The 23,717-nt window shown below is 37.8% G+C and overlaps 2 protein-coding genes across 3 annotated transcripts in view; one reads left to right on the top strand and one right to left on the bottom strand.

The window, feature by feature from the left end:
• SEC23A (SEC23 homolog A, COPII coat complex component) overlaps positions 1 to 15,905 on the top strand; it is a 28,648-nt gene extending 12,743 nt beyond the window's left edge. For both annotated transcript variants that reach the window (XM_057428493.1, XM_057428494.1), the window contains exons 11-20: positions 873 to 953; positions 1,851 to 1,940; positions 3,190 to 3,296; positions 4,455 to 4,608; positions 5,295 to 5,372; positions 6,051 to 6,212; positions 7,410 to 7,496; positions 8,969 to 9,124; positions 9,756 to 9,821; positions 14,034 to 15,905. In XM_057428493.1, the coding sequence (XP_057284476.1) occupies positions 873 to 953; positions 1,851 to 1,940; positions 3,190 to 3,296; positions 4,455 to 4,608; positions 5,295 to 5,372; positions 6,051 to 6,212; positions 7,410 to 7,496; positions 8,969 to 9,124; positions 9,756 to 9,821; positions 14,034 to 14,123 (1,071 nt within the window). In that variant the 3' untranslated portion in view covers positions 14,124 to 15,905. The remainder of the gene's footprint in view (positions 1 to 872; positions 954 to 1,850; positions 1,941 to 3,189; positions 3,297 to 4,454; positions 4,609 to 5,294; positions 5,373 to 6,050; positions 6,213 to 7,409; positions 7,497 to 8,968; positions 9,125 to 9,755; positions 9,822 to 14,033) is intronic.
• Positions 1 to 23,717, bottom strand: part of PNN (pinin, desmosome associated protein) — a 145,074-nt gene that overhangs the window by 39,755 nt on the left and 81,602 nt on the right. The window lies entirely within an intron of this gene.

Here is a 23,717-nt window from a genome sequence, read left to right on the forward strand (position 1 = left end):
CTCTCAGTGCTGTGTGCATAGATTTTGGTATCAGTAGTGAGAGTTTCTTGGGTTTCGGTCCAGGTTCTTTATGTAGTCCAGGATAGCTTTCCTTTTCATTTGCCATCCTTACCAGAATCTGTTCTAGCACTTTAACAGTGTTCTTTTTCACCTCCACTGTTGTGGGAAGCTTAGAGTTGAATGTGCTGTAGGTTCAAGTACTGTCTTGCATAATGTTTCTTGCAAAATACTGCAGTCCTGCCTTGTAGAAGAATATGGGGCTATTTTCTTGATCAGTAAAATTCTGTTTAAGTTTTTGCTACTAGCAAAATAATTGAACTCTTTTTCATGTGTGTGTTCTTCTGAATTTTGCTGGAAGATTCTGGAAAATGAAAAAAGGGATCCCCAGTTCTTAGAGAGATGTACAAATCAAGCAGGAAAATGACATTGGAAGAATGTAAAGAACTAGATTTTGCTTTTAGCTAAATGTTTAGGAGACAGAATATAAATTCACTGTGGGGTATGTACAGTCATATGCTACAGGTCTTCAGTTTAAATCTAATTTTGTGAATATTTTAATTACTTTGCTCAAAAATAGACATTATCCATTATGCTTTCTAGGCTCTCAGGTTTGTAAATAACCGCAGCTTTTCACCATGAGTTATGTTCGTGCTGTTACTTCAGATGTACTAATTGGTACAGCAAACATACATAATTAAGAATAGAAAGTAAGCACATGAAAAGTTTCTCTAAATGTACCAAGCATTACTACATGTACAACCTTTCCTAAAGGTATCAAGTCTGACATGCATTGTGGTTTTCATTAACTAATGATAAGACTGAATTCTTCTTAATCTGATGTGTTAATGTATGTTTTCCTTCTATATATAAAGACTTCAAGAGAAGTGAAGGTTTCTGGAGCAATTGGACCTTGTGTCTCTCTCAACTCTAAAGGACCTTGTGTCTCTGAAAATGTAAGTAAACTTTGCTGAAAATGGAGGTCATTTTCTTCTATGGAAAAGTAGGATTTAAGATTTTTATATTTGAGGAGAGGCTGAAACTTTTCCGTAAAACAAATAATGTTCCCTTTTTACCAGTTCTAAATTAAATACATGCAAGGGCTGTATTTTTTTTTGTTTTTTTTTTTTTTTTTTTTCATTTGGATAAGATTTTGGATTAGATCAGGTTCAGGTTGTATTACAACTTGCAGATCACTTGTTACTTGTTTAGGTTTGTCCACTGAGTGGTTGCTTCTTCCAGCCATAGTGTATGTGACAGTGGACAGAAGCACAGTTGACAGTATTGTCGGTATAATTTTCCTTGAAAGTTTTGTTTGGTTTCACTGCGTCTCTTATGGATGGCTGATTATTTTAGTTGTTTTCACTGGGTATTTATATTTGGATGGGGAAAAGGAATTGTCACTTAAAATACATCACTGTCTGTATACAGTTACCTTGTTAGTTTCTAGAGACTATGTAACTACACCCCATATATTATGTAAGCTGTCTGCTTTGAAGTTTTACTGGTGTGCCTTGGAAGAGTCATTCCACTTGCATGTGCTTCTTACCTCCTCTTGGGATTGTTTATGCAAAGTCTAGTACTTTTTCCTGTTTCTGATGTACATTTTCTATTTTTCTAATGCTATCTCCCTGTCTTTCTAATGTTTTAATTTTTTGCAACCATCTCCTTTTTTCTTACTCATGCATCCAGTACTGCAGTTATTTTGCAAGAGTGCTTGAGAAGCTGACAGAGTGATCAGGGAGGAAACCTGTGACACAGTAGTTATAAACAAATACAAATAGTCAGGTGTTGTGCATCATAAGCAAGGTAATACTTCTGGTTGATAAAAGTATTATAAAATCTGTCTACAGGAGATTGGAACAGGAGGTACTTGTCAGTGGAAGATTTGTGGGCTTAATCCTACTACAACACTTGCACTGTACTTCGAGGTGGTCAACCAGGTAAGAAATATTTGTCTACTTGCCTACTAAACACAGTAATTTTATTTTATGTGAGTGCTATATTTTTGTGTGGTTCCCTCAAGCACAGTAGCAGGGATGCAAACAATGTTGCCATTTTGTGTTGTCAAAATTTAGAGATGGATACTAACAGCTTAATGATGAGCTGATTTTCTTGAATATAATCATGAGAACCAAAGAGCTCTTCAAAATTTGGATAAGCATTCATAATCTAGTTTTTCTTTTCAGAGTGTTACTAAAATCTATTTCAGTTGCAACATATGAAAGCACTGTAATACGTATATTTAAAAATGCTTTTCAGTATTTCTCTGATGTTTTGATTACAAGTTAATTACTCCATAAAGTTATATTTTAGCTTATGCTTTAATTGATGAGTATTTGCAAGTAAAGATTTGCTCCATTGAAATGCATCAGGGTTTCCTGTCTCCCTGAGGGAGTACTAGGAAAGAGGATAAAAACATGACAAGCAAATGTGCTACTTCCTTCTAGTTCTTCCCCTTCTCCCAAATATTTGAAGCTCAGGAACTATGCGAGCTGACAGTAGTTTCTATATATTTAGTCTGTTGTATAACATACTATATAACTTAAGCAAAACTTTGAAAACTTGAACTTAACAGCTTACTTTTTGCATATTTATTTTGGCCTAATTTTATTAGTAGCTCTAAAACTGGTCTGGTCATGGTGTGTAATAGTTGATTTCAACTGTCCTCTCCTGGGATTACTTACCTTGTTAGCAGCCTATGAATCTGTATTTCAAAAGCAGAGTTTTGAAATTAAGGTTTATACCTGGATTCCAGTCTTTATATTATGATTGACACTTTTGATAGGATTCATTAATCAACAGTTTAGAGTAGAATCAGTTTTGTTGCCCTGTAATTCTGGTGAATCATGTGATGTTCAAGTAGAGTAATGACATCAACAATTTTAACACAGCCCCTTTGAATGTGTTGTCTCTGTAAGGATGTGTGGAAGGACAGAGCATTGGTTGCTTTAGGGGTATCTGGTGGAGGCAGCAGCTGCTCCTAACATCCCTTAGCTGTCTCCAAGTTTATTAGCCATGTTTAGTAAAGGTACTCAACATAATAAAAGCATCAGACAATCCATTTATATAACTTAAGCTGCCCATTGCAAATAATTTTATCATTTTCTAGTAATCTGTTGATACGTTTTTGAATTATACTGTAAAATCTCAAGTTTCCACTGCATTTAATTTCTTTCCTCCTGTACTTAGCACAATGCTCCTATTCCTCAAGGAGGACGTGGTGCAATTCAGTTTGTGACTCAGTACCAGCATTCCAGTGGACAGAGACGTATCAGAGTGACCACAGTTGCCAGAAAGTAAGTTTTACTTGCAGTGAATCATTTTCAAAAAAGCAGGATATATATATTTACCTTTTCATCTTTAGAATTTTGTTATCAGTCTATTATTCTGGAATGTGCAGTGCCACAGGTGGTGAAAGCATGATTATACCTTTGAGCCAGTTGCTTCCCTTGTTCTGTGGGCTGTTACTTCTCCAAAAGGTTGCAGTGGTTCTATAATGATGTTTTGAGAGTGCTCACATCAAGTAACCCAAGTGATTTTAGATGAAGAGGAAGCTTTGAGTGAAATTTTATGGCCTAAATTGAGGAGATGGTCAGACTTAGGGAATGACAAAGATCACTTTGTAGCTCAACTCGGGAGTGCTAGCTGCATTTCAGGGTGGGGTGTGTGTTTAGAGTTGTGGAAAGATTAACTCAGCAATGGAGGGATTTGCTTTTTACACTTACTTTACTAATAACATTCAGCTTAGCTGTGGTTAATGTTATTTTTGTCTGTGGAATTCAATTTTGTTTGTAGTATGTAAAAATACCTGTTCTTCAATGTATAACTTTTTACCGTCAGATTCCTTGATTTAATTTATTCCATAATTTTAGAAAGTGATGTTTAATATTGTGCAGGCATTTTTCAATGTCCAGTGACATTTAATTTAAGGTGAAGGAAATTATTAGTTGAGTAATACAATGGAAAATTCAGTTTACCAAAAAAAGCATTGTCCTTACTGTTGATATAAAGATCTTGTTAACTTACATTAGTTACATTAGTAAAATATTTTTAGCAACTGATAAAAGGGCAGATTAATAGTTCATCTTGTAAATTGAAAAAAACAAGCAAAGCTGCACAAGGCAATTGTTGGTGTGGGAACATGAGGTTAGCTTCATGGACAGTGTTTTCTGTAACCTTTCATAAGAAATATTTAAAAAAATACAACAACTGTTTTGTAAGTGGCATTATATTTTATTTTACTGGTTGCATGACATCTCTATAAATAAAGGATATTTCTAATTAAAGAATGGTTAATTGAGAGGCTGCTCATTTATACTCTGTAGATTTTTGAAGTTCTAGCGTGAGTTTGTTAAACTGGTAATACTGCTTTCTTTGCCTTAATTTTGAAGGGATATTTTGAGGTTCTTCTTTCCTTTCACTGTAATGCAAATACTTGTATTTTTCTTTTGCAGCTGGGCAGACGCACAGACGCAAATCCAAAACATTGCTGCATCTTTTGACCAGGAAGCTGCTGCAATTCTCATGGCTAGGTTGGCAGTGTATAGGGCAGAGACAGAAGAGGGGCCTGATGTGCTTAGGTGGCTGGACAGGCAACTGATACGACTGGTAAGAAGGACTATATTACAAGAGTCAGACTGGTATCTTGTCTTCAGACATGTCATACTTAGATGACTGGTATTCAGTGACTGTTTCTTTAAAAATAAAACAAAAAGTTTTAAATGAGCTGAATGCTTCATTTCCTCAAGTGGGTATGCAGAGTTAACTAAGATTTTCTTTGTAAATTGGAAAAAGAACAAATTTGATTTTGATTTGTTTATTAATGTTTCCTCAATCATCAGCAGTTGGTAATTGCCAGCAATTGAAATTCTAGTTTTAGATTAGCAGAAATGAAAGCTTTCTTTACTTTTTGCTGCCTATAATAATAGTGTAGATGAAATATTTTTAGGGAAAAAGGTCAAAGTATCTAGAAAATCATGTGAAATTTCTTTCAAAAGTTGTTTTTTTTTTTTACTTACTTGTAAGTAATTATTAATAATTTAATTTTAAATGTGCTCTCCACTTAATCATCTAACTCTGCTTAGCAGTTTTATAGAGGAGAAAAAATAGTAAGCCATTAAGGCCTCATACACAAGGAAAGTACATAGCAAACCCACTGTTTTTGGTAGGTTTCTGTTTGCTTACAAAACTGTAAGCACCTCAAATCATGTGTCTTAAAACCAAACAAACTTACAGTAATGGCGTGACCAAGCAAGTTTGTTTCTTAATTGGGATGAATTTTTCTTTTACTCCAGTGTCAGAAATTTGGAGAGTATCACAAGGATGATCCAAGCTCTTTCAGATTTTCAGAAACCTTTTCACTTTACCCACAGGTGAGTAGGAGGAAGGTGTGTGCCTATAGGGATTAATAGTGTCTTTGAATAGTTTAAAATAATTAAACTTTGAATAGTTTCTTTGCTGATAATCCATTTTGATAAATTCCATCATTCTCATGGCTCCAGGTACATTGCTTTTGGACTCTTCATAGACTTCCATGTTATTTCTGTTTTACTTACCTTCCAGTCTGTCTCAAGGTGTTATGAGTTGTGGACAGATTGATTCAGCAATGGAGAGATTTGCTTTTTCAACTCTGCTGATGAAGTTCAGCTTTGCTGTGGTTAATGTTCTTTTTTTCTGTTCACGCACTGTAACTTGTGTGTTCAAGTGTAGCAACTTCCCTGACAGGAGCAATAGAACTTCCAGTAAAGGAAAGGTTTGGCAATATTCATTCATACTATTTATGAATTAATACTGGAGAAGAAGAAATGGTAAACTTTACTCTTAATTCAAAGCTGCTTTGTAGGTTTATCCGTTCTGGTCTCTCTCTCTTACTTTCATGAGAGTGTAGAAGAACTGACAGAGGTGCATATGCAAGTTAGAAATGTTGACGGACTTAGAATTCAATTTTGTTGCGGCATTGGTCTTGTGTAGTTTGTGAAAAATATTTCTCTCTTTGTACAACTCTCCTTTTTATCTGTGAAAGGTCAAATGCATGTTTTTTTGTTTTGCAGTTCATGTTTCACTTGCGAAGATCTCCTTTCTTACAAGTTTTTAATAACAGTCCAGATGAGAGCTCATACTATCGTCATCATTTTATGCGTCAAGATTTAACCCAGTCACTTATCATGGTTCAACCAATTCTCTATGCCTACTCATTTAATGGACCTCCAGAGGTATCATTAAATATAACATAATGACAGGTTATAAGTTTTTGGTTTGGTTTTTTTTTTTTAGATGTATAAAATTCTCTCTGTCATAACACCCTCATCCAAAGCTTTTAATTTTGCTGTGGTTACTGTCATGTGTATGTGTACGTATATATACAGATATATTTGGTAGAGAGCCTTCCAGCTCACCTTATCACAACACATTCTATATAAACCTAAAATAGAAAGGTGATCTTCCAAGAAGCTTGTGAAAGAAGTGTAAGATAGGAGACAACAAAAGTTGTCTGATATATAAATGGTAAGACAATGAAAATAAACACAGAAGGCAAGGATTTTGGCAGGTTGGAATTCAAACTGTTAGGATTTTTTTTGTTTGTTTTTAAGACTATCTCATGGGGTAAAAAAAGGTGTTTAAAAGTGGATTTAAAACAATGAGGTGGTTTGTGAAGAGCTACTTACAGGTGCAAGATCATTCTTCCATGTATGAATAACAGTCAGGTGATGGAAAGGAATGATTTATCAATGTAGAATGAATAATATTTTTTTATTTAAAAAAAATAAATTCTTGGAGTAAATATTTTTGGTATCCCTAATAGGATGATTCCAAGTAAATCATACGGTACTGATGCAATTAAATAATAAAGTGCCAGTATAGTGTCACTGCCCTTAAAAATTAATTAATTCACTTAAAAAAGGTGAATTAAAACCGTGTTATGTTTGATTTCATAAATCATGAATCATCCACCAGTGTTGGTGCATATATGTGCACAGTAGTAATAGCTGCAAGGACGAGACTAAAAAAACCCCAACCAACCACAACCACCAAATCTTATACTTGGATAATTACTGAATCCTTATACACTGAAAAAATCATTTGAATTAATGACATTGTAGAGGTAAATATGGAGGTATTTGAAGGACTAGAAAAATGCATAATAATCAAAGAGATTTCAGCTCTTAAATAGTTTTGTTTGGTTTTTTTTTTTTACTTTTATGAAGTTATATTCTCAGAATTAAGCTGGATATCTTCAGAATGAGATTGTGTGGGTTACAGATGTATAACATGACAACAACCAAATATGGAGCTTTAGTTAGTGATGAAAGAAGTTCCCAAGATTCAGTGTCTGATTCAAAAGCTGGTAATACCATCTGATACTCAATTCTGCCTCAGTTGGTAATTTCTTACTTATTTTTAAATCTTAGCCTGTTCTTCTGGACAGCAGCAGCATTTTACCAGATCGCATTCTCCTCATGGACACCTTTTTCCAGATCCTTATTTATCATGGAGAGGTAAGATTTTGTGATTCTTACATAAATACTCTTTGTATAGGAGTGCTGCATTATGATAGTCAAGCTGCAGTTCTAACATGCTCCAGTGCTTGACCTCTCATCTGCATAGCTGATACCAGACTCCATGTTTGTAGTTTGGTAACCTAACATGCCTGTACACGGATGCCTGACAGTACTTGATATTTTGCTCCTATTTGTTATGATTGGTTTAAGATGAATTATCTTCAATACGCAGACTATTTGGTTTAGATCAGTTGTTTTTCCAACTTTTGAGAGTGTTATTCCCTGCACCATGTGTTTCATCTTGCCTTTTCAGTCATTTGTTGTAGACCTCTAAATGAATTCTTCAGGGATGGGGAGTCAGAACCCAAAGTTTTACAGTCTTCCTTCATTTTCACTGTCCTGGAGGAATGAAACTGCTCCTGGCAGTTAGGTAGATAGATATTCCCCAGTACTGGAAATATAAATGCTTGTGACTTGCTAGTGCTCTACTTCCCTGGAGGAACTGAGCTGCTGCTTTTTACTGCTTTGCAACTGTAAATAGTTCACAGCTGAGAGTTTGAGAAATGTTGTTCTGGATCATGTCCTCATAGCTGCACTTTCTAAAATAGTTACTAAACTTTTTAAGTAGAAAAATGTTCTGTATATTTTTATAAGGTGCTGTAAGGAAGAAGCAGGGAAGGGCTGCTACCTGAGGGAAGGGGACCAGGGAGCTGAGTATGATTGCAAGGCAGGCATAGGCTTCACTAATGAGGACCTAGTTCCCCCATACACAAGCAAGGGAAGCAGAGCAGTTTGTGGGCGGTAGCCAGGCTCAGTCACCAGTCCAGATCATCAAAGAGGTCGGTGGGAATGAGGCAGATCCCAATTCAAGCCGGGAAGTCAAGTCCCTGGCTGGGGGTCCATGTGAGTGGGTGGCACATCCAGGTATAGGCATGGCTGCACTGTAGCGCAGGCAGGAGCCAGGAATGAGAGCCTCAGCTTAAAAGCAGCTGCTAAGGAAAGGAGGGAGGAAGCTCTGCTGAGGATCCCTCCAGGTCTTTCCTAGTAACAGCCTGTATCAGTGCACTGACCTTGAGCAGCCAGCTGGACTCCTGGAAGGTTGGGAGGCTGTGCTAGAGAACCTGAAAGATAAATAGCAGTATAAACATTTATTTGCCAAGTGTCATAAACATGGATATTACAGAACTGTAAATAGTAGCCTTGACCTCATGAGCTAAATATTTAGCATATAAAGGATTGCAAAAAAGGAAAGAAAGGTGGACCACAGATTGTTAAAAACCCCCAAACATCTAGTGGCATGTTACTTGCACATCTTGGCCTTCAAAAAATAACTTGCATACTGTAGGGCAGAAAAGGATGAATGATAGAAAAGAGGCCAGCAATGCTACATCCTTCTCTGAAAAGCTCTGTGTATCCTCTAAAAAAGATTGGTGAATCAGTTCTAAACTTCTTTCTTCTTCTCTCCCCAGACCATAGCTCAGTGGCGTAAATCAGGTTACCAAGATATGCCGGAATATGAAAACTTTCACCACTTGCTACAAGCTCCAATAGATGATGCTCAAGAAATTCTCCATTCCAGATTTCCAATGCCCAGATACATTGATACAGAGCATGGAGGAAGCCAGGTATGGTACAATATATATTATAATCTAGGAAGTGATGTGTTAATAATATGAGTGTGGTTTTTTTTTTTTTTCAGTGAACATACATTTCTGTGCTAAAACACATGTAAATTGCAAGTGAACATTTTGAATTTTAAAGCTTTTATAGAGCCAGGTATCTCATTGTAGCTTTTTACCTAATTTGTGAATCCTGATACTTATTGCCATTTTTATCATACTGACTTGGACTCTCAGATTCCTTGTGTGAGATGTGTAGGACAAAACAGAGAGTGGTTGCCAGGGCCTCTGGGGCAATACCAGAATTATTCTTTGTGTTATTTATTTTTTTTTTTTAAACTCGTTAAGTAATATCTTGCTGATATTCACATTGACTTTATTAGTGCTTAGAAAAAGACAAAAGCATACTTTCTGCTGCATTGAAAAGTTGTTAGCAGTTGTGAATTATAGCCATTGAAGCCAGGGAGTGGCTTTATTTATAGAGCTGCTACTCATTATTCTGAATAGGTATCTCTCCATGTTTTTATCTCCAAGTAACAGAAATTCCATATTTCATACACATGTAATTTTTTTCCTAAATGTAGAAAACTTCTGTTTGAAATAGATTAATTTATTGCCTGTTGCTTGTTTTTTAAAGGCTCGTTTCCTGCTTTCGAAAGTAAATCCTTCTCAGACTCACAACAATATGTATGCGTGGGGACAGGTAAGTGTGAATCTGTTGATGAAGCTTCTATGCATGATTTTATTTTTCTCTATTTCAGAAATCAAGTGACACATTGTGTACATATAAGTAATAATATCTGAGTTGTGAAACTGAAAAAGAATCTTCTTTGGTTGCCCAGAGAAGTTGTGGATGCTCCGTTTCTGGAGCATTCCAAACCTAGCCATTCTGTGATTGTATGAAATGCAGTTTTGGCCTGATGTCACCAGAACTGCAGAAGTTAAGAAAAATGGTTGTAATTTCTTTAGAAGAAAGTGATGTAGTTGCTGTTTTAAGCTTCTGTTAGGCTGCTTTCGTGTCTAGCCATTTTTCTTACACAGATACTTTCAGATTCCTTAGAATGAGAACACTTACCACGCATAAAGACTAAGGGACCTTTTTGCATTAGGGGAAATAAGTTTTTAAATTAGTTGTAAGCAAGAACTGGAAAGTACACCAGTACCAGTGTACTGATGTTTTTCAGAATGTTTGTGGCCCAGGTGACCAGGAATCAGTTTTTCAAATCTTGTCTTTAGGAATGAAGTTATGCGAGTTTGAAAGTTAAACCTTCTGAAGCAGTTTGTATTCTGGAATGCTGCATCCCGGTTCCATGTTCTCCTTCCACATTTAGCTTTTATAGTGGGAAGAGAAACTGTTGGGTGAATGCTGGGGCAGGGTCATTTTCTCATGAAAATGTAATGGCATCAGAGAGTTGAAGCTACATATTAACTGTAATTGTAGAGTATTTTGCTGAAGGGCATACAGTGTTCAGATGATGAGTGTGAGTGCTCTATAGCAATTTTATGGCAGTGATGTTTGTCAGATGAGTGTCATCAGGGCACTTTTTCACAGGGAGCTGTTGGTTTTGACAAAGCCTCTGGCAGTAAATAGCACTGAGATCCAGAGTGAAAATACTTGAAAACTTTGTACTGAGTCAGGGACAGCACGATTTGAACCCAGCTGTCTTGCTTCTGAAGTCGATAACCTAACCAGCAATCTGTTAGTGTTGCTCTTCATCATGTTTCCTACACAACATACACACAAATCCTGTAGTTTGAAAGGTCTTCGTTTTATCTAGACATTACCTGGAAATTTTTGAAGTTTGGTGTTTCCAGCAGTACAGGACAGCTGTTTCCTGCTCATTTTAATTAGTAAGCAAGTGAAACACTAGTCCAAATATAAATGCAAATACAAAACTGATCTCTGAGAAAACTGTTCATGCTGGACAAGTGAGACTCTGATATGTATTAGAAAAGATGAGTTTCCCTTTTAAAGTTGAAAATAAGCCAGTACTAGGGTAACATAAGTAACGGTCTGTTTATCTCCCTAGTGGCATTGCAGTGTGTGTGATCAACATAATACCCTCCTGTGTTTGCAGGGTGTTTTGTGAACAAAGTTGAACCAAATGTAGTTTATGAAATGAGAAACGTAACTGTTGGGAGAAAATTCTGAACTGAATTGGTTTTGCTCTTGTTTTTCTTATGAGCTTCTGGGGTTTTTACATGTAGTTTTGTTTTGTGCATGGCTGAAAGTGTATAGAAAAATCTGTTGGTCCACATTTACCTGAAGAGGGCACCCACACACCACTGAAACCATGTTTCAGGAGGTGATGAATTGACTAGTTTGGTTTTTAAATAAAGATTTTTTTAAAACTTCAGCAAGTAGCTGCCTTATATGGTATAGAAAACCTTTTCAGAAAATAATGGTAAACTTTTCGTACAGCTGTATTGTGTTGGTTAGTCTTTGAAGATGTGGTGGAAATTTTCAGGTTATATTGTCTATAACATTTATTTGAGATTGCCTTTACTTTCAGGTTTGTTTTTTTTTTTAATCTTGTTTTGGTAACTGTGGGGATTTTGCAGTTTGAAATGAAAGAAGAGCTTAATAGCACAAATCTTATAAAATGCCCAGTAGCTGTCACCAAAACACTGTTAATTAAATTTAAATTCTCACTGTATGCATTGGATCAAAATTTTGAATGAACAGAAAACAAAATTTGAGGTGATCTGTGAAAAATCAAAGCCAATGCTCATGTGCTTCTCAGACTTGGAGTGTTGTGTGCAGTTCTGGTGTCCTCAACATAAAAAGGACTTGGAACTGTTGGAGCAAGTCCAGAGGAGGGCCACAAGGATGATCAGGGGACTGGAGCACCTCCCATATGAAGATAGGCTGAGAAAGTTGGGGCTGTTCAGCCCGGAGAAGAGAAGGCTGCGTGGAGACCTCATAGCAGTCTTCCAGTATCTGAAGGGGGCCTATAGGGATGCTGGGGAGGGACTCTTCATTAGGGACTCTTCATTAGGGACTGTAGTGATAGGACAGGGGGTAACAGGTTAAGTCTTAAACAGGGGAAGTTTAGATTGGATATAAGGAGGAAGTTCTTTACTGTAAGGATGGTGAGGCACTGGAATGAGTTGCCCAGTGAAGTTGTGAATGCTCTGTCCCTGGCGGTGTTCAAGTCCAGGTTGGACAGAGCCTTGGGTGACATGGTTTAGTGTGAGGTGTCCCTGCCCATGGCAGGGGGGTTGTAACTAGATGATCTTAATGTCCTTTCCAACCCTAACTATTCTATGATTCTATGACTTCTGCATTGTGACCTTGCTGGTTTTCACTTTATTCCCCAGCAGATAAAATACTCTGCTCCCTTACTGACTATAATGAAGGATTCCTAGTCTTCAGAGTAAAGCTGCTGCTGTTGGTGTTAGCCAGGGTGACAGCAGTTGCCTGTGTTCAGTTTTTTTGGTGAGGTGCTCAACTTCAGGAATAAGTCTGTGCATTGGTTTTAATTACCCTGGATTACCACTTGCAGCCATTGTAAGGGATCTCTTTTCTTATGGGTCTGTCAGCTTGTTTCGTGGTTTATTTGCTAGAGGTTGATGTACTGTCCTTCCAGGAGTAAGACACAAGGTGGCAAATCGTATCCTGCCCCAGAATTAAACTGCTTGTAGTTCCCTTGTGGCTTCCTAGGGAGCTCAGGGTTAGCATTTGGCAGGGTTGCAAGTAGAACATCCTTTATTCTCATTTTGCCACCATCAGCTAGCAGATGATCTAGTGGGCCTCTACTGAGAGTGGCTGTATATTGTGTCAAGTGTATTGTAGTGATCTAAGAACTCTTACTGGTCCTGCGTTTGACCCTCGATCATTAACTGGAAATTGGTTTTGGCCAGTTCTCAAAAAGGGGCACCAGTTCTAAGCATCCTTGTTAAGACTTTCATGTCTGTTTTTTCAGAAGATGTAAGAGTTCAGAGAGTTCTAATGTAATTTGGAAATTATGGGTGCTTTGTACCTTTGAAAAGGTTGAGTTGTTGAGATTTGTGTGAATTCTTTGTGCATCTACAAATGCAAATAATGGCAGATTGGTTTCAAATGATGTGAAGAGAACTGCTATGTAGCATTTGCAGAGTTGCCAACTGTTGTTCTATTTAGACTTTAAATTTGTTTAAAAATAGTCATTAAAAGATGACCATTTTGAACTTAATAGGATTTCTGAAAATTACTCCTGAGATTTAAAAAAAATTGCAAAAATCCACCCAAAAAATGGTGAGATTTTTTTTTGTTGTTGTTGTTGCTTGCTTGTTTGTTTTTTAATCTTTCGTGGTCCGATTTTTGCAGTGGCATGACCTTCAGATGTTATTTTTGCTGTTTCTCTGAGGTGGCACAGAGCTGTAGGAGAGATCTGGCCCACCTTTCCTTGATAAAAGCTGGTTGACCTTCATTCAGTGTCAAATCAGACCCTTGGTGGGTTTGTTTCCTCCTTTTATTACTTTGATATCTCTGAGCTTCACTGACAGATACTGATTTGTTAGTTTTGTCACTTGCATATTTCTGTTTCTCTTATCCTTGTAACCTCCTCTGCGGTAGGAAAGGTACAGAAACTGTAGTACAGAAGTTTTATTTACTTTTAAAAATTTGTAAGTTACTATTTGGCAGCTGTCAGAAACTTGGAGTTTGGTATGGCTGATGTAAGTATCTTGCTATACTGCAGCTCATTGCCATATGCATTAATATGGAAGGGAGTTTTGTGGTTTATGCCTTAATTTATGTAAACATGTGAAAATTTATGTAAATGTACAGTCTGCTGATTTTGTTAGAGGATTTCAGCAATGATACACTTCTAAAGTCTTTCTAAATTTATAGTGTTTATTTACTGAAACCTGTTGTGCCTTATTCTTCACAATGAGTATAATCAATTCCCCTTGTTTCCTTTTTATTTTGTAGGAGTCTGGAGCACCCATTCTCACTGATGATGTCAGCTTGCAAGTGTTTATGGATCATCTGAAGAAACTTGCTGTTTCTAGTGCTGCCTGAGATTCTGCAGTGCATTAAAGGCACAGATAAGCTGTAGCCGTATTTCAGCTTTTGTCTCTACCCTTTTCCATGTCTCTTCTGACAGAGTGCTCTGATATGCACAAGCTGCCTGACTAGATGTAAAGCAGTGTTGTTTTCAAATAAGAGCTTTTGTTATCAGCAAATGTTTTAATGTGAACTGCAGTTTGTAAAAATGGCAGGTTGTAGATTAAGTTATAATTAGAAGAAAAAGAACAGTCATTTTGATTACTATGATACTATAATTACTTTGAAATCCTTTATAGCAACTTTGAGATGTGATTTCAGTTTCCTTTTTGAACGGTTGAGGCTGATTCTGCTCTGCACTACAAAGGCACATTGAACAATAAAGGAAATCTTTGTTGATGTCGAGCTTTCCAGGCTGCCATATGACTACTTTTCTTCACTCAATTTGAGCACAAAGTGAACAAAGAAGCAACAAAAAGCATGTAAAAATAGTATTAACTCTGTCCCTTGACTTAGGCTGCTGAACTTTTCTGTCCTGCAGATATATTCTATTTAATTTCAAATATTTCTTCCCACTTGCCCTACTTGGCTCTTTGGGAGCAGAGTTTTTATTTCCACATAAAGAATTTGAACTGACAAAATAAAAAAAAAGTTATTGCACAAAATTTAAATCCACATGTTGTATTTTTGTCAAAGTATCTCTTACTAAACACAGCAACAGGTGAATATGCTCAGAAGTTAACACTTCTAGCTTGCGCTAAGAAGAAATTGTACACTACCAAAATGAACTAAGAGTATGGCCTTGATTTTTGTCTTGGTGAGTACACTTTTAAAAAAATACATATGTTTACCTTTTTGCTATTGCCTTTTAATATTATTACACTAATGCATGACTGCACATCTGCTTTCAGTATCCTTTTTGTTATTAATTCAACAGGCTGTAGTTCTTGTTGAAACAGTATTATATAGAATATGATGTAGTTAATTTGGTATTTAGTTCATACTTGATTTTTTTTGGGTTGATAAAATAAGCTTTCCCAACTACTTGTTGAAGTTTACACATGAACCAGATGTTTACATAGGTGATACATTATAACAAGTAAAGATCTGAAATGTGGTAGTGGGCAATAAAAAATTGTGCCAAGTCTGAAGGAAGAGAGAGTTTTGACATAGGAAATTCAAACATTTGCTGGTGTTATAGGCATGAGTTTTTTTTTTTTTTCTGTAAATTCTCAAAAACTTGATTAAAATCAGTTGCTCTCCATCTCTTTGATCTAAATGAGACGAGCTCCTTTTGCCTCAATGCAAATAAAACACATGTTTTTCTTTCTCTCTCTGTATTTATTGTGCTGGTTTCTGTTGGTGCTTAAAATGAAATGTGGAAATAAAATAATGATAATAAAATTTAGAGTAACTTCACCACTTTCATTCATGTAGTAATTGGTATAAAACTTTAACTTCCAGAGTTACTGAACTGTTCACACTAGTGTCAGTTTTGGAGATACAAATTCAGTAGCCCTCTTGACTTTGTTTTGTTTAACTAGTAAACAGCTTAAAAACATTTTCTTGTAACACTAAATACGTCCCATTTATTTAACAGTTAAATACTGTTTGACTAATAAATGAATTCATTGCCAAGGCATGATAATGGATGGGATTTTTCATGCTTTCTTTCCTACCCTGTAACCAGCTTTCACCTTGTAATAGGCTCTTTTGTCCAGTCTCTTTGCAACGTTAGCTTCTTTTGTAACTTTAAGTATTTAACAGTGTTAAAGGCTTTTTGAAAATCAAAATGTATTTAATGTGTTACCTTTATCCTTCTACTTATTCACCTCTTTTGAGGACTGTGTGGATAGTAAGAGAGGATTTTCCTTTGTAGGGAGCATGCTGACTTTCCCAAAAGCCCATGTCTGTCCAACTGTAGGCTGCTCAGTCTTGTTCTTCATTATAACATTTACCAGCCAAAGGGAAGGATTTGAAAGGGCCAGTCAAATCTGACAAATAAACAAATGGTGACAGGACTGGTGCCACAGCCAGGGGTTCAGCTACTTAGAACATGGGACCCGTTCTGAGAAACCTTGTCTGCTGGGAAATGATGGGGTCCATCTGTCACAGAAGAGGAAGAGCAACTTTGGTCACAGGCTTGCCAAGCTGGTGCAGAGGCTTTAAACTAAAATTGACAGGGAAGGAGAACCTCAATCCATCCCACTCCTAACAGGCTGATGCTGATGCTGGCAGGAGATGCCCAAAGCCTGGAGAGGGACTGCAGATCAGCAGGAGAACACAAAGAGCAGCACAAAGGAATTCCAGTCATTCTGCTGAAGTTAAATTGCATAAAGATATACAGATTTGCTAGAAATATGAATACTGTCAGCCCTCGTATTTGGTCTGTGAGATTGTGGCATCAATGAGTGGTCCCGTGGCTGCCTCCAACACAATAGTGTGTTTGGAAAACTTCCCTTGGTTAAAAATAATAGTTGGTGAACAGTGACAAAGAGCCTATGCTGTTCTACTAAATCTGAGGTAGATAAGTGTATTATCCTTCTGTCAGATTGTTAAGCACAATAGAATTTGGCTCCGTGTAGCTTTTGGCATTTTGGGTTCATACAAAAGTTAAATGGTATATGGAAGCCAACGAGCCTGAACAGAACAGATGGAAAAATTAATGGAGCTGTTGCTCTGCTCTGAATTTAATGTAAAAATCTTGTTTAAAATAGCAGATTGTGCCTAATAGTTTAAGCTTTTGTCTGAAGAAAGGACCATGATGCTAAAAGATAAACAATTACATTAATGTCCATAAATTGATTTTTTAGTAAAAATGAAGCAAAATAGTCACTGGCTACTTTAACAACGGAGGCTGACCCAGCACCTGCAGATAGTCTATTGTGTGTGTCTTTTCATCCTCTTCCAGGACTGCCTGGAGCTATCCAGCTGTATGGTACATTTGCCACCAAGGGGGGTAAGAGTTTGCTTGAACGCTGATGTGTGTGGGACAAGCAATAGGCTGTCCTTTGCCTTTCTCAGGGAGGAATAAGTGTTGTGGCATGCTCTACAGTCAGCTTAATGCATTGGACTCCTCATTCCGATGCACATTCAGGGGGAGTTCCTTTGGCTAGACAACGGCCAGAACCCGATATACTTTATTAGAAAAAGAGCCTGCATCTCCCAAAGCCCAGGCATGGCAGCCTTGTAATTATTTTCTCTTAACACTAGGCACAGACAACCACTCAAGGCCACTTTCAAAGCACACATATATATTATGCTATCAGGATAACTTGGAACCATAATGGTTGTTGAAATGTGGTCAGAATAAGGTGGGGATGGCCTCTGAGGTCCCCGAATATGCACTTCCTTCTAGGTTAGAGCTCACCTCTGTGTGGTTGCCAACCTTTCAGCCTCAGGAGAGATGCCAGTGACTCATGAGCCACACACAGTTCATAGTCTGCAGATAGTATGTGGAACTGTATTGCTTTTATAGGGTTGTTAGTAAAAATTTAGCACAGGACCATAGCCGTGTGTGAAGAATTGACGCTAGATGGAGTCCCAGAAGAGCTTAGGTGACACTAGATTGGTATGAAGTAGCCCATGTAATTAATAAAGTACCAAAGAAGAGGTGATTACATTTCTAGGATTTAACTGTGAGCTCCTTTTCAGCTGCATACTGGGGGCTGGTGCCTGATCCACTGTTCCCTGTAGTAGCACAGACATATTCGAGCTTTGGCTCTGAACAGAGTGAGTGCTACCATGAGAGAGGGATTTTTTTGTTTTCCCCTTTCTTGTCCCTAATGTCAGCATTACAGGATAGCTAAATTACTAATTGAAACATGGAAAGTATAAACTGAGTTATCCTAATCTGCAGGCATGTCACACCTGGGTAATGACGTGAACTTATAAATGGTTTGTAGCACTGTTAATGTTTATTCACCTGGAGCAAGAGTGTTTTCGTTAGCACTGCTTTTTAGAAGGACTTGCATTTAAGTTTTCCAGAAAACTCACAGGAAATTTATAGGTGGGCAAAATATTGTTGCATTTTCCTGATGTCCCATGAAACAGCTAAAAGAGCAGCGAATGACTCTCAGATCTCTTGTTACCACAGCTGCTGTCTGTGTGGAAGCCCAGCTGCTGAGCCCCCTTCCTGTTTGTCCAAGAGCAGATGTGAAAGGCTGTAAGGAGGGGTGCTGGCAGCCATCCAGACTGTCAGGCAAAGGGCCAGGTTGGTACTATTAGTTGCTGAGGAACTCGTGGTTTCAAGCAATGATGCCAGTCTAGTTAGGATCAAAATGTGACCCTCCCGTACAAGTTGCTGTAATATATCCTCCCCCTGTAGGTATTTTCATACTGCACTGAGGGGAAAAATAGCCCAGATGGCTCTAGTACTGTGGCATGAGCAGTGCTACATCCTGAGAGGATGTAACTTCTCTCAGACGTGCTTCCATTCCCCAGCAGGAGGAGGTAAATGGAGATGACACCCTTTAAATCATGGCACCCAACCAAACAATGGAACTGTAAAAGCAGAAAGTGAGAGCACTAACTCATTACAGAACTTACTGGAACATGTATTTTCTCCTTTAGAAAATTAGGATTTTAGGCTCTTTGAAAGTAGAACTGTTTCCAGAAGATACAGTGTTATTTCACTGGAGTAAGGACAGGTATGGAAAGAGAGATTGCCATTGGAGCTAATCCCCCACAACTGTACTTGTGTAACAGGTTTTTTGCTCAGGCATGTCTACTTTGTGCCATTTCCACTGTCAGCCATAAAAGTTACTTTAACTTCTGTTGCAGAACTAATATTTTTTACCACAAATGCAAGATGAAATTTGCTCTGTGTCATGGGAGAAAAGCAGGAGAGAGAAAAAATATAGGATAGTGCTTGGGGTTTTCTGCCATAGCAAAGAATTTTAAGGGAATGCCAAGGTCATAGTCCCTGCCAAGCTAATCAGAGCAGAAAAATCCTTGCTGGTTTCCAAACAGGAAGCTAACTGAACCCCCAAAACTAGCAAGACACCTTGGAGCTTTCATTTGATTATGAACATTGGTTTGGCATCCTAGATCAAGTGGTTGTTAATGGCTGTTTCCAGGGAAGGCAAAATGCCCCAGAACTAAAGCTGTGTGATGGACGTGTGGAGGAGCAGACTACTGCAACCTTTGCAGAATAGGTTATTCAGTGTGTTCGTGACAAATAGATTTACTCAGTCCTATTTTCTGATTTTTAGTCCATCAAAGGTAAATTGAACCAAGCACACAGTGATTGCTATCTTTATAATTTGTCTGACTAAAATGAAAAAGATGATTGTGCTGAAATTTTAGCACATAAATGTTACTGCCTTTCTTTTGGGAATAACTGAAATTGCTTTAGTTTGTACTTATCAAATGCCTTAGTCACACGTTGACAGGATGCTTTTGAACATCGATGCACAAACCGATGGCTGCTCCTTCCAGATTGAAGTGATTGTTTAAGTGTCTTAATAACCTAACAATCTCTTTCTGGCTAAGGGATATAAATGAATCTTCCTTAAGAAAGCAAGCATACAACCCTCACAGATAACTGCAGAATCGAGAGAGATTTGGTAATTGCAGGTAATCTACCAAGACTGCAGGATACAGTCCCATTACTGTGTATGTGACTTTTCACAGAATCACAGAAAAAGGTGAGGTTGGAAGGGACCTCTGGAGGACATCTTGTCCAGCCCTCCTGTTCAAGCAGGGCCACCTCCAGCTGCTTGCCCAGGACCTTGTCTGGATGGCTTTTTTGACTTAAAAGGGTGTTGAAAATGTACAGCTTTAAAGGCTACTTGTTATCCCACATAATTCTAGCCCACACGGAAATAGTCCTATAAGCTGTGGGATATGAACTAAGAGCTCTCTGCTCCCTGTGTCAGCCTCTGTCTTTGTGGCCCTGTGCAAAACTAAACCTATAAACATGCAGAGAATATTTTCCGAGATTATTTTAACGGAAAAGATCACATGTGGGCAGAACAGTTTCAAAGGCTAAATCCATCTTAATCAGTAGACTGAATGCAGATTAAACAAATAATTAAATTGTTCCCTGTGTGTAAGTATCTGAAATCCATGAAGTGACAGGTCCTCATAGTAGGCCAGTTGCATCTGCCTGGGAAATATCCTTTGTCCTAGTTAAGCAATGTGTATGAATAAGTCTGGATTTATTTTTTGAGAAGATATAATCGGTAACGTATGACATAGTGCCACTCTAAGCAGAGCTTGCAATAACTTGGAATTAAGCTGAACAGACTAAATAGGACATTTGTTTTAGTCAGATTTCTGCTAATCTTAGACACAACTGTTTTATTTGACAGAAATATGTAAGTATTATATGAAATACTGCATTGCACATTGCAATTGAGAGTTCCCATGTCCTTACAAGAATCAAAGAATACTTTCACAGCTTCTGCCTCCAATCTCACAAATAAATGGAATAATTTGCTTTTGTAAATTTGCTCCCAATGGAAAAAAGTGGTTCCTTTGCTGTATGTGTCAAATGTGCATGCTAATCCTCCGTGGGATCGAAGCTTTGGTTAAAGAAAGATGTTGTCTTCTGAGACGAGTATCTGTACCTAATGCTAACTAATAAGCCGTGCCACACTTTGGCTGCAATTCCGTGGTTTTGTGGGATTGCAGGAGCAGGCCTGGTAAGGATAGTACGGATTTCACAGTTTCCCAGAGAGAGATTTTAATTGCTGGCGTTACCTTTGGCAAACCTCGAGAGGGCAGTAGATGCATGAGGCTTCTGTCCTGATTCTGATTTCAATTACGCTAGCTACTTGTGTAATCAAGCGTCTTTGATGATTCCCCTTCTACATCCGTGTAAGTGTAGGTCAAATCAGTGTTGAATCTGAGTTAAATTCACCTTCACTTAGAAAAACACAGCAATGTTTCTGGTTGTTTTTTTTTTTTTCCATTTTGAACTTTTATGATGAAAATAATGACAACCCTTTAAAGTAAAGAACCTGTCATAAGCATTTTTGATGTTTTAAGAAATAATCTAGAAAGAAAAGCTACAAGGAGATGATCTAAAATGTTTTAATGGAATAAGCTGAAACTCCCCAAGTGCAACAAAACATCTTTTAAAAAGGTGAACTTGTAAAATGTGCACAAATAAACACAAGAGAGGGAATTCAGCAGAGGGATCATATTTTGATCCTTATCCTCTAAAAAGAATCAAAATAAGCAGAAACACAGACACTGATTTGCATGCAAGGTGTGATTGACTAAAGGAAATATGTTGTATCTATATGACTGGACAAAGACTTGCCCAAAACATTCACCCAACTGGAACTAATGTAAAAAAAACCCAATTATCTTGGAGGTGTAAAATATCCACAAGAAAACGTGTTAAGTTAGGGTTCTTAGTGTTGAATGAATGCTTCAGATACCTCCAGTTTCATTTACTAATTGCGGAAAAAGCCCCATGGAATATACAAGGAATTATTAGTTCAGAGAGCAAGAGGATCATTGCGCCTAATCACTGTCTAAGGTGTTGTACAAATGAGTTAAGCAGCTCTGCAGAATACTCAGCTGAGACCTGTCCCATGACATGAAACAGCTAAAACAAGCAAACCTGTGTGAGGAGGTCCAGATTACCAGGAAAGAGAAACAAATTACCTTGAAGGCTGGAAGAACAGCTGTGGAAGGGTATTTGTGACTTGTCAGCATTGCAGAAGTTTTTACAATGATAAAACTGGTGGCTTTGATGTGTGGAGTCACGAAGGCTATTCATCATATTCACTGCTCCTCCCTTATCCACACAAGTGATTTCATTAGTGGAAGCAATCAGATGTGTCAGAGCTGCTCTGCCCTTTGTAAATCCACACTTTTCCTCACTGCCTTCTTGTCCTTCATTTGTTTGGAAATGGGTCCTAGGGAGACATGCTGCATGGTCTTTCTAAGAACTGAGTTGAAGCTGGCCATCATTAGTTCCTCAGATCTCCCTCTGCACCCTTCTTAAAGATGGCTGTAATATTCAACCCCTTTCCCATTGACCTCTGGATCATCACATGTTCTATGAATGATGTGGCTTCACAATCATATTGCTCAGTTTTTTCACCATCCTTCCATGAGTCTATCCCTGTAGACATGAATTCACCCAGTTTCTGTAAGTTGTCCCTATTTTTGTGCTTCCTCCTTTCTCAAACTGCACAGGTATGTTATGGAGGACTGGGAGCCTTTTGAAGACTGGGGCAAAAATCACTGAGTATGTCAGCCTTTACTATATTGTTTACCACCAGGTTATCTGTCTCCCCCATTCAATAGTAGCTTCTCATTTCCTTTGAACCTCAGTCTGCTACTAGCATGCATACAGAATTCTTTTCCTTTTACCCTTTATGCCTTTCAGCAGCTTGAGGTTTTAGATGGGCTCCATCTTTCCTGATACCATCACCTAAGCAATGCTTTTATACTCTTCCTTGTTTCCTGTCCTTGCTTCTGCTTCTTGTATGCTTTCTTTTTTTGATTTTAATTCATTAACAGCTCCTTGCTTTGGCAATTGGGCCTTCTGCTGAAATTTCTGGTTGTATAAAAAGTCAGCCCAGCCTTCAATTAGAATTAGAGGGTATTTTGTTAGTAGCTCTATCTTTTTATTATTTTTAGACTAAGTTCTGCTATTGGCTAACTTGTAAATCTTGCAACCCAGTTTTTATGACAATCCTGCCCTTCAAGAATCACTTTAAATCTGAATGATTCCCTCCTTCAGTAATTCAGAGTTTTGCCTTAATGCAATGCAGATGTAGTTAAGGCGACATTCCCTTGAAACCTATGCAAGAAGCAAATGTAGCTCAGATCCAGCTGACCTATCTATTTTGAGATCACTAATGCATACTTGTAGTATTTCTAAGTCTGTAGGATGTGTTTATTGTACATGCATATTGCATAAGGGCATGGCTTTTGGTGGACTCGGCTTTTGATAAAATAGGATATTTTTTGGAGCACAATACTTGAGGTACACTAAGTGGGAAAATCTCAGTGTCTGTTGTTAGCTTGCAAGGCTCAGGTCACAAGAACTTCATTTTGATAGGAGGTTTTATATGCGTGAGGAATTCAGAAACCTTGTGAAGTTCTTCCCATGATAAACAGAGTTGATTTTTTTCTGGGGAAAAGGAGGCTCTGAAGGTCAGCATGCTGAGTAGTGTGGAGGAAAGACTTGTTCCATACTGTATAAATAATGAGATGTGGTTTTGACTGAAGGAAAAATCTATATGAACAAGGTGATAGTGGTAACTTGTGATAACTGAATGAATTTTCAGATTCATAGTAATAAGAATATGTTGAGACTCTGTTCTGGGGTGATGGGAAATAGATTGGAAAGTTGCTTGCTTGTTTTTGGTTTTTTTTTTTTAAGGGGTCATTCAAATTGAGAAAATGGTGTATTAAAAAACCCCCAACAAACAACAAAACCAGGCAATGTCAAAGTACCTTCTACTGCATGATTATCTAGTGATGATTAGGATGAGGGTGGGATTCAATTTCACTTCCCAAGCAGCTATTGCATGCAAAGGGTGGACTGCAGAAGTTGCTGCAGCTGTGAAGCAGCAGCTCTCACTGCTGATTGAATTAGCTGATTTCATGAACTGTGGCTGCAGATGCAGAGGCTCAGGC

This window comes from Pezoporus wallicus, unplaced genomic scaffold (genome assembly GCF_028554395.1).
Source record: "Pezoporus wallicus isolate ANWC-B61680 ecotype Strahan unplaced genomic scaffold, APGP_CSIRO_Pwel_v1 contig_3486, whole genome shotgun sequence".
Classification (NCBI taxonomy): Eukaryota; Metazoa; Chordata; class Aves; order Psittaciformes; family Psittacidae; genus Pezoporus; species Pezoporus wallicus.